The following is a 14,353-nucleotide window of genomic DNA, read 5'->3' as shown; positions in this document are numbered from 1 at the left end:
CGGAGATGTGACAGATGAAGGTACGGGACCCAGAAGAGCCGAGGGCCCAGGGACAGCACGGGCCAGCCCACACTGATATGTGTGTGTGCTAGGTCCGTGCAGCAGAGCTGGTCTCCCGTCATCTTGGTTAACCTTTGCCACTGGACCAAGACCGAGCTCTGTCGAGCCCGTGTGGTGTCTGGTGTGCAACGGTCACCACACGTTTTAAAAAAAAATCCATGCACACGCATCTTCCACCCCCTCAATTGGAGTTCAGGACTGGAACATCGGGTCCTTCATCAAAACATCTGTGAACTCGTGGAAGCAAGTCATCCTCGTTCGAGGGACCGCCTATGATGATGATGATGATGATCAGGACTTGGTGCGAGTTAGGACACAAGCAGCCGAGTTTTGGATCACCTCTTATTTACGTAGTGTAGAATGTGGGAGGCCAGCCAGGAGTGCGTTGGAATAGTCAAGTTTGGAGGTAACAAAGCATGGATGAGGGCTTCAGCAGCGGATGAGCTGAGGCAAGGGCGGAGATTAACAGGTTCATACGTGCACTAAAACAGGGAGCTGAGAGGTTTCACAGGAATGCATTAAGTGTGGAACCATTTGAATTGCACAGGATAATTTCAGGGCCTGGGCATTGAGTACATCACTGAAAAAATCCAGATGGAAATCGTTGAATGACAACTGAGTGGAGAAACACCACAGGACGTGAACATTCAACACAAAACATTACACACTTCGTGTTGTGGAAGATTTGGCTTGGGGATCAAGCAGGGAAGTCTTAACATTAAGGAGCAGCGAAAAAATTAATCCTTGTTCACTCGGGTGAAATTCTTCCCGACTGTAATTTAGTAAATATGTCAGTATCACTGGTATGACTTACGGTCTGAAGGCATACTGGGAGAGAGATGACATGAGAGAGAGTACAGATACCATCTCCTGTACAGATGAAAGAACCAACACATAAATCCCGTCTTATGTCTGTAATATAAATGAATCCATACAAATTGCCAAATCTTTGGCTATCTGAGCAAAAACTGATGAGGGATGTATAATTATTAAAAAGCCTGAGGAAATGGTATAAAATGAAAACTAAGAGCGGTAAGTGTTAAACAGCGAGGGTGCTTTCAACTGACACTGCAGTTACAGTGTATAATGTATTTGCTTCATGGGTTCTTTGCTTAAGAATTCATAGCAACACATTGCTATTAAGAACTAGTTGGTTTATTAGCAATCACACTACACAGTACTAGTTCATCCACTAGGCTCACAACTGCATACCTCATCGTACATGACGTAGACCCAATTGGCTGGGGTTTTATTGAGTCTTGTGAACATCATGTGACTGGCTACGCCACTCTCAATGCAACAGCTCTACAACTCTATTAAATTATAACTTGTTAAAGGGCACCCGCAAATTAACACATAAACAAATCAAATTCCAATTCTGTTCCCTGTTGTAATGAGCAACAGCTCTACAACTATTTTGTACAACCCATAAATCAAGTGCCCCCTTATTGAGGGAGGGCACTAAAACTGACAATTGAACAAATTTAACTTTTTACCATAGCTTAAATCAAATTAAAATTTGGTTGCTGAGGGTGATGATGCACTCCAGTCCCTCCGGCGCCCATCTCTTGTGGAAGGCCACGAGCGTGTACCGGTGAACACCGCATGCTCAATCTCCAGGGACACCCTGGCTCGAATGTAACCACAGAAGAGAGGCAGGCAGTCGGGCTGAACGACCCCCTCGACCGCCCGCTGCCTGGACTGGCTAATGGCCGGCCAGCTTGTCAACAGCTCTACAACTATTTTGTTGCCTGTGAGCATCCTCACAGGTGCATGCATTACAAGTGTGAACACAGTGAATCCAGAACCCCGGCCCGACCTGACGTTGGACTCCAGTGAATGGAGACTCCTGCTTTGCTTCAGAGTCAGTTTGAACCCGAACACCCTAAAGTTCAATGTTGCTGTAAACCGCAAAATTGGGCATTGATGAGAAAGATTAAAAACTCGACAAAATGCGAGCCAAGGATTAGCATTTTGGAAAATGGATTCAGCGACAGAAGCCAAAAGGTTCTCAGTCTTCATTAGTAGGACAATGACGATGACGATGGAGTCGATGCCGATGTGGCAGCTACACTGCCCACAGATAGAATGCAGATGACACTTTTTCAACCACTCAATACAATGGGTGCATCAGCCTCCAATTTGACTTGTAGGCCTGTTAATTTGAAAATGCATTACGTAATAGTGAGATATTTGTTGTTTTGTACCACTAAGGTGTGCGGGCGGAGGACTGTAGCGAGATCTCCATCTATTCCCATTACTCTATTCAACCAGTGAAAAGCCTTCAACACTTGCCCACTAATTGCTATGGGGCGCAGAAGCCTGCTCTACCCAGTGCATCCCCCCACACCCCCCAGCCTGTTTGTGCGAGGGCGAGACAGAAAGTGCAGTGTCACATTGACCCAGCAGGCACTATCGAATGTGAGTAACATCGACATGGCAATGAGCCTCGGACATTGTGACATAACAGCAATGGAGATGTGATAGACTAAGCAACCCAAGATAAGAGGAACGTGGAACAAAGAGATCAGGAGCACGGGAAAGAATGATGCTGGAATGAACAATGCGAGGCCCCGTTACCACGTTCTTGCTCCTCATTATTATAAACATATCAATATTCAGGAACTTAATTTCTTCCATTCACTGATTTTAGTGTGTTTGTGTTCAATTCCGGTCTGCAGACCATTGCGTGTGTTAAAGATTGCAGTAAAAAGAAAGACTGGATCCACTAGGCTTATCTTCACTGGAATTTAGAAGAATGAGAGTGGATCTCATAGAAACATATAAAATTCTGACGGGATTGGACGGTTAGATGCAGGAAGAATGTTCCTGATGTTGGGGAAGTCCCGAACCAGGGGTCACAGTCTAAGGATAAGGGGTAAGCCATCTAGGACCGAGATGAGGAGAAACTTCTTCACCCAGAGAGTGGTGAACCTGTGGAATTCTCTACCACAGAAAGTTGTTGAGGCCAATTCATTAGATATATTCAAAAGGGAGTTAGATGTGGCCCTTACAGCTAAAGGGATCAAGCGGTATGGAGAGAAAGCAGGAATGGGGTACTGAAGTTGCATGATCAGCCATGATCATATTGAAAGGCCGAATGGCCAACTCCTGCACCTATTTTCTATGTTTCTAAAATAGCACCCGATTGGGATTCAATGTGAATGGGTTAAATCCATACAGTGAGAGCTGGGGTTACTGCGGAGGGAGAGGTATGATAGCTCACACACATCGTTTACCCCGTCACTCGCCCTTGCCTGGAGTGGCGGCGGCCAGTGATTTGGCTATTCCACTCCTGCAGGGAAGGGCCGAGATCAAGGTTGGGTCATGGTGTGAAGAGGCAGCAGTGCTAGAGGTGGGTGCGGGGGATTGAAAATTCAGTTTCAAACCCGAGGTTGGTAAGAAGGAAGTATAACCTCCAGATTAGCATTAGAAGGATCAAAGGAGAGGCTACAAGAAATCTTTACACGCACAGTCGGAATGCTTTACCACAGGAGGCAATTTAAACTGAATCAATTGTGGCAATTGGATAAAATTTGAAGGAATATATTAGAAGGAGCAGAGAATGAGTAGGAAAATGCACTGTGACGAAACAGCTCCATTCAGGAACTAGCACAGGCCCGTGAGCCTGAATGGCCTCCTCTACTGACATTTCTATGACCTGAATGTTACACACAGGGAGATGTGCACGTGTGTGTGGAGTACGTGTGCACCCGTCGGGGCAAAGACCAGGCTCGTGTAGAGCTCGTTCTAACTGATGAAAGGCATCCTGCTTCTGTTTTTCAGTGAGCCCCGAATAGCAAACCGGATCGTGCAGTGTTGTGCCTGGAACGGAGGCATATTCTGGGTAAGACCACTCTATTTCACTTACTGTCGGTGATTCCAGAAAGCAGTGAGCCTGACTATTTGTTAACCTCTTTATGTTGACCAAAACGGTAGCAGTTTGAACAGCAAGGACCTATTTCTCCCACCAGTAATTCCAGGTATTTTAGTTTAACATGGCTGAGCAGCCACTTATTATTATAAGTGGTAAGAAACTGTGGAGACTTGGGTATTGCAATTATTGAGAATGCCCACACTGACAAAAGAGAATGGGATCTCTTCTTCCCCTTCGAATGGCTCAGTTGGTAAATACCCCATAGCACCACCCAGCAGGTGACATGTAATTGAATAGCATAGATATGTTTCATTCAGGGTGCAAAATTACAGCTTAATCTATTGCTTCTTGTAATTACAGCTTGCCCTGTTACAGCCTGCAATTACAGCTTGCCCTGTTACAGCCTGCAATTACAGCTTGCCCTGTTACAGCCTGCAATTACAGCTTGCCCTGTTACAGCCTGCAATTACAGCTTGCCCTGTTACAGCCTGTAATTACAGCTTGCCCTGTGTAATTACAGCTTGCCCTGTGACAGCCAGTAATTACAGCTTGCCCTGTGACAGCCTGTAATTACAGCTTGCCCTGTTACAGCCTGTAATTACAGCTTGCCCTGTGTAATTACAGCTTGCCCTGTTACAGCCTGCAATTACAGCTTGCCCTGTTACAGCCTGCAATTACAGCTTGCCCTGTTACAGCCTGCAATTACAGCTTGCCCTGTTACAGCCTGCAATTACAGCTTGCCCTGTGTAATTACAGCTTTCCCTGTTACAGCCTGTAATTACAGCTTGCCCTGTGTTAATTACAGCTTGCCCCGTGACAGCCTGTAATTACAGCTTGCCCTGTGACAGCCTGTAATTACAGCTTGCCCCGTGACAGCCTGTAATTACAGCTTGCCCCGTGACAGCCTGTAATTACAGCTTGCCCCGTGACAGCCTGTAATTACAGCTTGCCCCGTGACAGCCTGTAATTACAGCTTGCCCCGTGACAGCCTGTAATTACAGCTTGCCCCGTGACAGCCTGTAATTACAGCTTGCCCCGTGACAGCCTGTAATTACAGCTTGCCCCGTGACAGCCTGTAATTACAGCTTGCCCCGTGACAGCCTGTAATTACAGCTTGCCCCGTGACAGCCTGTAATTACAGCTTGCCCCGTGACAGCCTGTAATTACAGCTTGCTCCGTGACAGCCTGTAATTACAGCTTGCCCCGTGACAGCCTGTAATTACAGCTTGCCCTGTGACAGCCTATAATTACAGAACATGTAGCATTTGTAATAATTGCTGTCAACTTTCTGTTGTCTTTTAGAGGTTAATTGTCGGCAAGGAAAGTGATCAGTTCCCAGCTCCACGTCAGAACTAATCAGCGTGCAATGACTCCTGTTTTCTCTTTACCTTGATACTTTTCACTCTTGGCCATCTGAACATGTGATGGGCACTATCAAAACGTTGCGATTAAGTAATTAGGGGGCGGATTTTCGGGTCTTCTGCGCTCCGTTTTTCGCCCTGAAGCAGCGGGAATGGCGGCGGTGAGGTGTTCTGGGCAGGCGGTAGGCCTCTAGCGGCCCGCGGCGATCCTCGGGTCCGGTCTAACGGCGGCACGGAGCAGCACCACCCGGAAGAGCTGCGTCCGGTGTGCAACGCCCCTGGCCGCGACACCGGTGCAGGTTTTGACTCTTGCCCAACCCATCCAGCCCGCTGCGCGCCCCGCACTGACCTGGGAATTCGGGCGGTCCAACGATCCCGACAGCGGGGAGGTAAGTAATGGACTCCTAAGGTAAGTGTGCTTATTTTTTCTTTTAATTTTTTTGCGATTTATCTTGTGGTGATGTGGGCAATGTTTTGGGAATGTTTTTGTGGGTTTTTTTTCCCCAGGCATCTCTCGGAGCGCTCCTGGCCCGGCTCTTTAGCACGGGAGTTTCCCATGCTAACGCCCAAGAGAGATGTACAAGGCCTCCTTTAACGCTGCGCCCGCTGCCCAATGTTACTGACTGAGGCGCAAACTGTTCCCGGGCGTAATCTTTCCCGCCCCGCTGCCATTACTGCCCCAAAAACATCAACGCCGAAAATCCAGTCCAAAGTTTCAGCAATCCTGCTGTACTTCACCTCTTGTGCTTGGCAGTAAAGGAATGCATGTTAGACAGCATCTCTCAACACATAATTAGTGCCACAGAATGGATTGGGTGCCGGGCCTATTTTAATCTCAGTCGTTTGAGCGAGGAAATACCACATCTCTCGCCGGGAGTGAGACCTGAAGGGCAATCCGAGCCGCTGCATGTTTCCTGGCAACTCCCAGTGACTGCGGGTGGGTGTTTGCATTGGACTAGCCCCAAGCCGTGCACCTCCCCTGTAACCTGCACAGGCATCAGAGTAGAGAGACAGAGAAAAGGCAACACAATTACAGGGGGAAAGGGGAGAAACTTAACCAGAAATATCTTCCCAAAAATGAAAATGAAAATAAAAAGTTGTGGCCTCACACCCAGATCCTGACAGTCCACTGTCTAGACACAACCACCAATGACATTAGTGATATTTTATTTAATGATTATATATTTTCCCGTTCTCCCCTCTCTCGGAGTCTCCCCATGTCAGCCTTGGCTCGGTGGTATCACACTCAGCCTCTGAATCAGAAAGTTAAGGACACAAGCCTCACTCCAGAGTTTTAAGCACATAATCTCTAGGCTAACACTTGTTGTAGTACCAAGGGAGTGAACTGCCAGAGGCGCCATCATTCACATAAGACGTTAAACCGAGGCCCTGTCCGTCCTCTCAGTTAGTTGTAAAAGATCTTGTTTTTATTTGAAGAAGATCAGGAGAATTCTCCAGTGTCAATATTTATCTCTCAACCAACACCACTGAAAGAGATTAGCTAGACAATTATCTCATTGCTGGGCATAAATCGGCTGCTGCGATTCATTACAACAGTGACTACACTCCGCTGGCTGATTTGAAAGACTGAACAAAGCATGAAATCCTGCCAAATCCATCTGGAAAAGTTCCAAATTTGCATTCTGTAGTAAAATATAATTCACGTACAATATATAATTCACGTACAATATATAATTCACGTACAATCTATAATTCACGAACAATTTATAATTCACGTACAATCTATAATGCAATGCACGCTATATAATACAATGCATTATAAAATGTAGCAAAACTGTTATAGTCATTAATTGCCTTGCAAAAAGCTCCTCTTCACATACATGCAGGGTAATGTATTAAACAGGACTGAGGGTGATTGGACTGCAGCCTTTCTTGGATTTAGTGTTGCAGTGATCATGTTTAGAATTGTTTAATTTTCATGGGGCGAAGTTTCCTCTCCATTTCCCCTCCCATTGAAATGTATGTACTAATTAGCAGTTAACGCATTAATGTGCTCAAATTAAATTATTTCATCCTCTGTTTAAAACAGGTTAAAGCCATTATCAAACCAACAGACAGTAATTTTGTACAATACATGAAGAGATTCAATGCTAGTATCGTGCAGTAGGTTTTTGACCCCTTTGTGCATTCCTTCTTTCTCAATACAGTTTTCCTGATAGTTCCTTGTGTAAATGCATCACATGGTGTGACCCTGAGCCTTATGGAAAAGAAAGATTCCACTTCAGCCTCCACAAGTCTTTGAGGAGTTAGCCGATCTCAGCCAAGGTGGAAGTTGGAGTATTGCACCTGGCCTCATTACCCACCAGCTAGAAGGGGGTAAATCAGACAAAGTTTCTACTTCGGAGGTGTATGTGCTTAAATGTTCGGTGAGGTCAGGCGTAGGTGTTGCCTATAATGTGCCGCACAAACAGCCCGCTGACACTCGCTGTCTGGAATCACACATGCAGGAAGACCACTGGGGCAAGGTACCTGGATGGCTGCCATTATTGCTGGAACCAAGAAAACCTGAGTTGTAAAGATGGAAAAGTACACACTGTATTCATTCCTTACCAAGAAAATGGCAATAGGCAGCAAAACCCTCACGTGTAGTGTGCATTTTATTGCAGTGAATATTTGACAAGTGACTCTGTGGTACTACTTCCAATAACACCTGTTTCTCCTTCTCTCCCCACAGCTGAGTATCTTGGTCTTTTACCGAGTTTTTATCCCTCTGCTTCAGGCCATCACTGCATGTATTATTGGTAAGGAAATACTATTGCTTCGAGAGAGAGAGAAAGGAAGGGTGGGGCAGATTGTTGATGAATCCATAGCTATCAGCAGCCCATGCAGAACAAAACCTCCAACAAAGCTCCCCGGTCACTCATTCAATAAGCGCACTACCCAGAGTGGGACTGACCATACAGACCAAGCTTCAGCCTCCGGACTGTGCCGAGTATCTGAGCGATAGATTTATGTTGGATAAGGGTGTCAATAGATGTGGGTCAAAGGCAGGTAAATGGAGTTGAGGTACAGATCAGCCATGATCTAATTGAATGGCGGAACAGGCTCGAGGGACTGAATGGCCTCCTCCTGTTCCGATCTGATCTGAGCCAGAGAGGTAGCAGATAGACTATAATTAGTCCTAGCTGTAAAAAAACAATCGAGGTTCCTTCTCCCAATTACTATCATTGCTGCTGGAAAGTGAATGTGTGTAGCTATCAAATGAGGGCAGGATCATACTGGGCTCCACAGTCAAATAACCCTGCCCGCACTCAACTAGGCCCACACCTGAAGAATGGCTTTTTAGGTGAGTTACCTGAGGCAAGTCCACATTAATACGGCAGTTGACACTAGATCAGTTAATTTTAAATCGGAGATTGCTAGCTTTCTGTTAACTAAAGGTATTAAGAGATATGGGCCACAGATGGGTATGTGGAGTTAGGTCGCAGATCAGCCATGATCCTATTGCATGGCGGAACCGGCTCGAGAGGTTCAATGGCCTCCTCCTGTTCCTAGAAAACTGGGGACAAAAAATAGATTTAAATCTAAAGATTCTGGCAAGTCAAGAATGGCATTTGGTGCCTGATTCTAATCCATGGCATTTGCAGTTTTGCATCATATTTTGACTTGTTTACTTAAAGCCCTGATTCGAGTTCCAAGATTAGAGAAGGCACCGTCATATTAACAGATAAAAACAGTTTGATCTGTTGACTGGACCATGTTGTTTGTATTTGGGCAGAATGATCTGTAAAATCCTCTGCCAGTTAACTCTCTACTGCCTACTACTGTCGCAAAACCATGTTGCACTGCTACTTCGTGTAACCCGAACCACACCCTGCACAGCTGCAGTAATGTAACACCCTCCACCCCTTCCCCCTTCCCATCTGAGAACAGGGAGTGCACTGGAAATGACTGGTATCCATTTGCCATTTTGGGAAAGGATGGGGTGGGGTGGGTTACAAGTTAAACATACCACATTTTGGCTACCCTTTTACGATAATTCCTAGCAGACTTGGTGATCCTAACTGGACAAGCTTACCCAGCGCTCTGTGCTTTGTTGAAGTTTTATTCCTCAAGCATTAAATTCCAGCAGCACTACTACGTAGTGTTTGGGGGAGTAGTGTGTCTTGGCCAATATTTATCCCTCAATCAAAACAAAAACAGATTATCTGGTCATTATCACATAGCTGTTTGTGGGAGTTTGCTGTGTGCAAATTGGCTGCCACGTTTCCTACATTACAACAGTGACTACACTCCAAAAGTATTGCATTAGCTGTAAAGCATTTTGAGATATCGGGTGGTCGTGAAAGGCGCTATATATATGCCAGTCTTTAGTGTTCACAAGCCTTGGCTCTGGCCAATTGGGCATAAATAATTTACAGCTGTGTCCACGTAACGGGGGGGGGGGGGGGGGGGGGGCAGAGAGAGGGGAAGCATTTACATTCCATATCGGGCAATGGAAACTGAAGATTTCTGGATATCTCAGTAGTTTGGTTTGGAGACTCGAGTTTGATTGTAGTTTCCATGGGCCCAAGTTTCCACATGATTTGCGCCTGATTTTTAGGAGCAACTGGTGGGGAACGGACTATCTTAGAAATCGTAATTCTCCACATTTTTTTTCTGCAGTTCTAGTCAGTTAGAACAGTTTCACTTTGGAACAGAATTTTTTCTTCAAAAGGGGGCGTGTCTGGCCACTGACGCCTGATTTCAAAGTTTCCACAGAGAAAACGTACTCCAAACTAACTTAGAATGGAGCAAGTGAAGATTTTTGTGGAACTGAAAAAACCTTGTCTACACATTAAAAAATCAGGCGCAGGTTACAAATTAGGCGTCCAGAACGAGGTGGGGGGGGGGGAAGGGAAGTCATTAAATTCTACAATAAATCCTTATTTATACTTATACAAAAATATACAAATAAATCCAACCTGAATAAACATTTATAAGCAAAGAAAAGATTAAATAAACCATCTTCCTACCTGTGTGAAAGTGCTTTAGCCAGGGAGAATGCTGCAGGAAGCCTCACAAGTTGAGGCAGCCGTTCGTTCCCGACGGCGGGGGGGGAGGGAGGGAGTGTGGGACCGACCGACCGACCGCAGCGGGGGGGAGGAAGCCGTTCCAGACGGGGGGGGGGGAGGGAGGGAGTGTGGGACCGACCGACCGAACGCAGCGGGGGGGGGAGGAAGCCGTTCCAGACGGCGGGCGGGGGGGGGGAGGGAGACAGTGAGAAGGCTGCAGGAAGCCTCAGAAGTTGAGGCAGCCGTTCGTTCCCGACGGCAGTGGGGGGAAGGAGGCAGCCGTTCGTTCCCGCGGGGGGGGGGGAGGGAGGGAGTGAGGGACCGACCGAACGCAGCGGGGGGGGGGAAGCCGTTCCCGACGGCGGGCGGGGGGGGGGAGGGAGACAGTGAGAAGGCTGCAGGAAGCCTCAGAAGTTGAGCAGCCATTCCCGACGACAGGGGTGGGAGGCCTTCGGGAAACGGCTGCCTCAACTTTCTGAGGCTTCCTGCACCTTCTCACTGCTGCAAGAAGCCTCAGTGCTGATCATGGAAGGGCAATGTGCTTTTATTAAAAAATGTTCAAAAATTAAACAGCTACAAAGAACTACAAAAATGGCCAAGTGCCAGTGTTTCCTTCACACTGCGCGTGCGCGAACGCTCCAACGCGCACGCGCAGGGTTGCCGGCAGGAAAAAAACTAATTTAAATGGTACCCGCCCCCTCCCACTTACAAAATCGGTGCGAGTGGTAGGCTCCGCCCCCCTGGGCGCCACGCCAAGCAGACATGGAGCTGCAGGGCGCTCCAGAATAGCGCGTTTTTTATTCGGCACGAAAAACAGGCGCCCAGCTCGGAGGGGCGCCCGTTTTTTTATCGTGTGGAAACTTAGGCCCCATATGTGTGTGTCAGAGGAAATAGTTTTTTTTTCAAATATCCTTATTCGCCTTTCTCTTTGTCTTTTGTCTCCATGCTCCTGATTTTCCCCGTGAGCCATATGGTCTCTCTCTTATTTTAATTTTGTCCGGTTTATTTGGTGGGGGGGCGGGTGAGAAAGTTTCTGTTTGACTCGTTTCTCTGCTCCACATTCTTTCTGTACTTGCGCAGGGCTGGATCTCTTGCTTTATGTACGTCAAGCATCCACAAACCAAAAGTTACTGCATCAGGCAACATTGGCCCCAAGTGGGAATTCTTTGCCTTTTATACTGAATAGAAGTTGCAGATTTTTGGCGCTTTATGTGATGCAGTGTTTTTACCCGAACAGGTGACCCCTCGTTACATGGAGACGTCTGGTCCTGGCTGGAATTTATCCTCAACTCCACTTTCAGTGCTCTGTGGATATTGCCTCTCTTTGTCCTCAGTAAAATAGTGAATGCCATCTGGTTTCAGGTATGTAACACAGCCATGGAGCAGACTGCCCCTGCAGCTTGCTTCATTATAATCTTTACATTGTATAATGATTCCATTTCTCTGTGCTGTTGAATATATTTCTCCATGTGTAATTAGTGCTCTACTCTGTATCTCTGTGGAGGCCCTTCAGCTTCAGTGACTTGTGCTTGACATGTGATGGAAGGTCACTGCAATCTGATAACAGCTTTATTCTTTGGTGCCAAAGTTCTCTGTATTTAAGTCTGACATGTGCAGAAAGCCATCACCGTGTTTGAGTCTTCCAAGTCAAGCTACTAAAAGTTTACGCCCAGCTTCTGTTTGCCCAATATGAAGGGTACACTCTCCCTGCAGGGACACGTCCCACTAACTCAAGGTCAGATCAGGTCCAGATTGGCGGACCCAAGTCTTAGTGTCCAGAGGCAGTCCCCAAGCTGAAACCCCGCAGTTTACTAATTCCAAGCACTGCCAAGCTTCCTGCTGGTTGTCCAACTCATGCCGCCCTACCCTTTGGGGCGTCACCCTGCAGGATTATGTGGAGCCAAGTGGGAAGGATCCCGGCCACCAGTGACTGGTCCAACTTTCCAGGTCCCATTATGATCACCAACAGTGCAGTAATAGGAAAGGTCCTGCGCAGGCCACTCACCAGCTTCTCCATTGGACACGCCGCTCACCGGCTTCTCCATTGGACACGCCGCTCACCGGCTTCTCCATTGGACGTACCGCACATGCGCAGAAATTTAAAGGGACCACGTACTGAAAGGCAGGCCGCGTAGAACAAAGCGCAACTCACGGGGAACATTGCTCTGGAGTATTGCGGACCCGTCTGGTTTACGTATCGAAGTAGAGATGGCATTTATTGCCCATCCCTAATTGCCCTTGAGAAAGTGGTGGTGAGCCGCCTTCGTGAACCGCTGCAGTCCGTGTGGTGAAGGTACTCCCACAATGCTGTTAAGGAGGGAGTTCCAGGATTTTGACCCAGCGACGATGAATGAACGGTGATGTATTTCCAAGTCAGGATGGTGTGTGAGTTGGAGGGGAACTTGCAGGTGATGGTGTTCCCATGCGACTGCTGCTCTTGTCCTTCGAGGTGGTGGAGTTCGTGGGTTTGGGAGGTGCTGCCGAAGAAGCCTTGGCGAATTGCTGCAGTGCACACTGCAGCCACGGTACGCCAGTGGTGGAGGGAATGAATGTTTAAGGTGATGGATGGGCAGCCAATCAAGCGAGCTGCTTTGTCCTGGATGGTGTCGAGCTTCTTGAGTGTTGTTGGAGCTGCACTCATCCAGGCAAGTGGAGAGTATTCCATCACACTCCTGACTTGTGCCTTGTAGATGGTGGAAAGGCTTTGGGGAGTCAGGAGGTGAGACACTCGCTACAGAATACCCAGCCTCTGACCTGCTCTTGTAGCCACAGTATTTATGTGGTTAGTCCAGTTATATTTCTGATCAATAGTGAACACTGTGCAATCATCAGCGAACATCACCACTTCTGACCTTGTGATGGAGGGAAGGTCATTGATGAAGCAGCTGAAGATGGTTAGTTTCTAGGTAGCCCTGAGAAACTCCTGCAGCGATATCCTGGGACTGAGCTGATTGACCTCCAACAACTACAACCATCTTCCTTATTGGGTGTGGGGGGGGCGGGGGGGTGGGGTGGGGTGGGGGTTTGGAGAAATTATATTGAACCTCATTACCTGAGCTGGTCGGTGTCTGTCTCGGGAGAATGCTTGTGATTCCTGACGAGGCGGATTGTATTCCATCACACTCCTGACTTGGGCCTTGTAGATGGTGGAAAGGCTTTGGGGAGTCAGGAGGTGAGACACTCGCCGCAGAATACCCAGCCTCTGACCTGCTCTTGTAGCCACAGTATGTTGCTGGCCCAGATATATTTCTGGTCAATGGTGACCCCCCCCCCCCCAGGATGTTGATGAGTCAGTGATGACCCCCCCCAGGATGTTGATGGTGGGGGATTTGCCGATGGTAATGCTCCATTAGCTACAGCATTTATATGACTGGTCTAATTGAGCTGTGATGTGGGGGTCTTGCCCTTGCCAACCCCCATTCCTCAAGGCGGATAATGTTGCAATTTAGCTTTTTCCCTGGATGCAAAACCACCCTTTAAATCTGGCTTTTAGCCAATCAAGACACTTCGTATTTAAAAAAAAAACGGAATGCTCACCTCCAGTATGGACCGTGGCGGCAGAGAGTGGGAAGGTAAATGAAAGGTGTGGGATGCTAGTGGACGAAAGGACTACAGGGAAGGAGGGTTAATCGAGAGGAACAAAAGGAGATATGCAATGTGGATATTTTCATGATGTATGATGGTTTGAACGACTAAAACACAATCCAGGCGATGGCGGTTTCCTTCAACCTTTGGCATTCTGAAGGTTAATATTCTGTGGGGGAAGCGAGAGGTAAAAGGAAGACCGGTTTTGCAGTGCAATTTATACATATGAATGAGTTTGCCAGGGCGAAGACGCTGAGCAGTAGGAAGTTGGGCATTAGTTCAGCATGCTTCAGTGTCGTGTGTGTGCTGATCCTGCTCCCATGTGCTAAGAACATAAGAAATAGGAGCAGGAGTAGGCCATTCAGCTGATATTCTACCTCAACTCCACTTTCCTGCACTATCCCCATATCCCTTGATTCCCTGAATATCCAAAAATCTATCTATCTCTGTCTTGA

General features: G+C 47.3%; 1 protein-coding gene across 6 annotated transcripts in view; it reads left to right on the top strand.

Annotated features, from left to right (window-relative positions):
- ei24 (EI24 autophagy associated transmembrane protein) overlaps positions 1 to 14,353 on the top strand; it is a 46,125-nt gene that overhangs the window by 15,240 nt on the left and 16,532 nt on the right. For all 6 annotated transcript variants that reach the window (XM_070870151.1, XM_070870155.1, XM_070870150.1 and 3 more), the window contains exons 4-6: positions 3,847 to 3,907; positions 7,994 to 8,060; positions 11,551 to 11,675. In XM_070870151.1, coding sequence (XP_070726252.1) covers positions 3,847 to 3,907; positions 7,994 to 8,060; positions 11,551 to 11,675 — 253 coding nt within the window. The remainder of the gene's footprint in view (positions 1 to 3,846; positions 3,908 to 7,993; positions 8,061 to 11,550; positions 11,676 to 14,353) is intronic.

This window comes from Pristiophorus japonicus, unplaced genomic scaffold (assembly GCF_044704955.1).
Source record: "Pristiophorus japonicus isolate sPriJap1 unplaced genomic scaffold, sPriJap1.hap1 HAP1_SCAFFOLD_1173, whole genome shotgun sequence".
In the NCBI taxonomy this organism is placed as follows: Eukaryota; Metazoa; Chordata; class Chondrichthyes; family Pristiophoridae; genus Pristiophorus; species Pristiophorus japonicus.
This window is presented reverse-complemented; position numbering and strand designations above follow the sequence as displayed.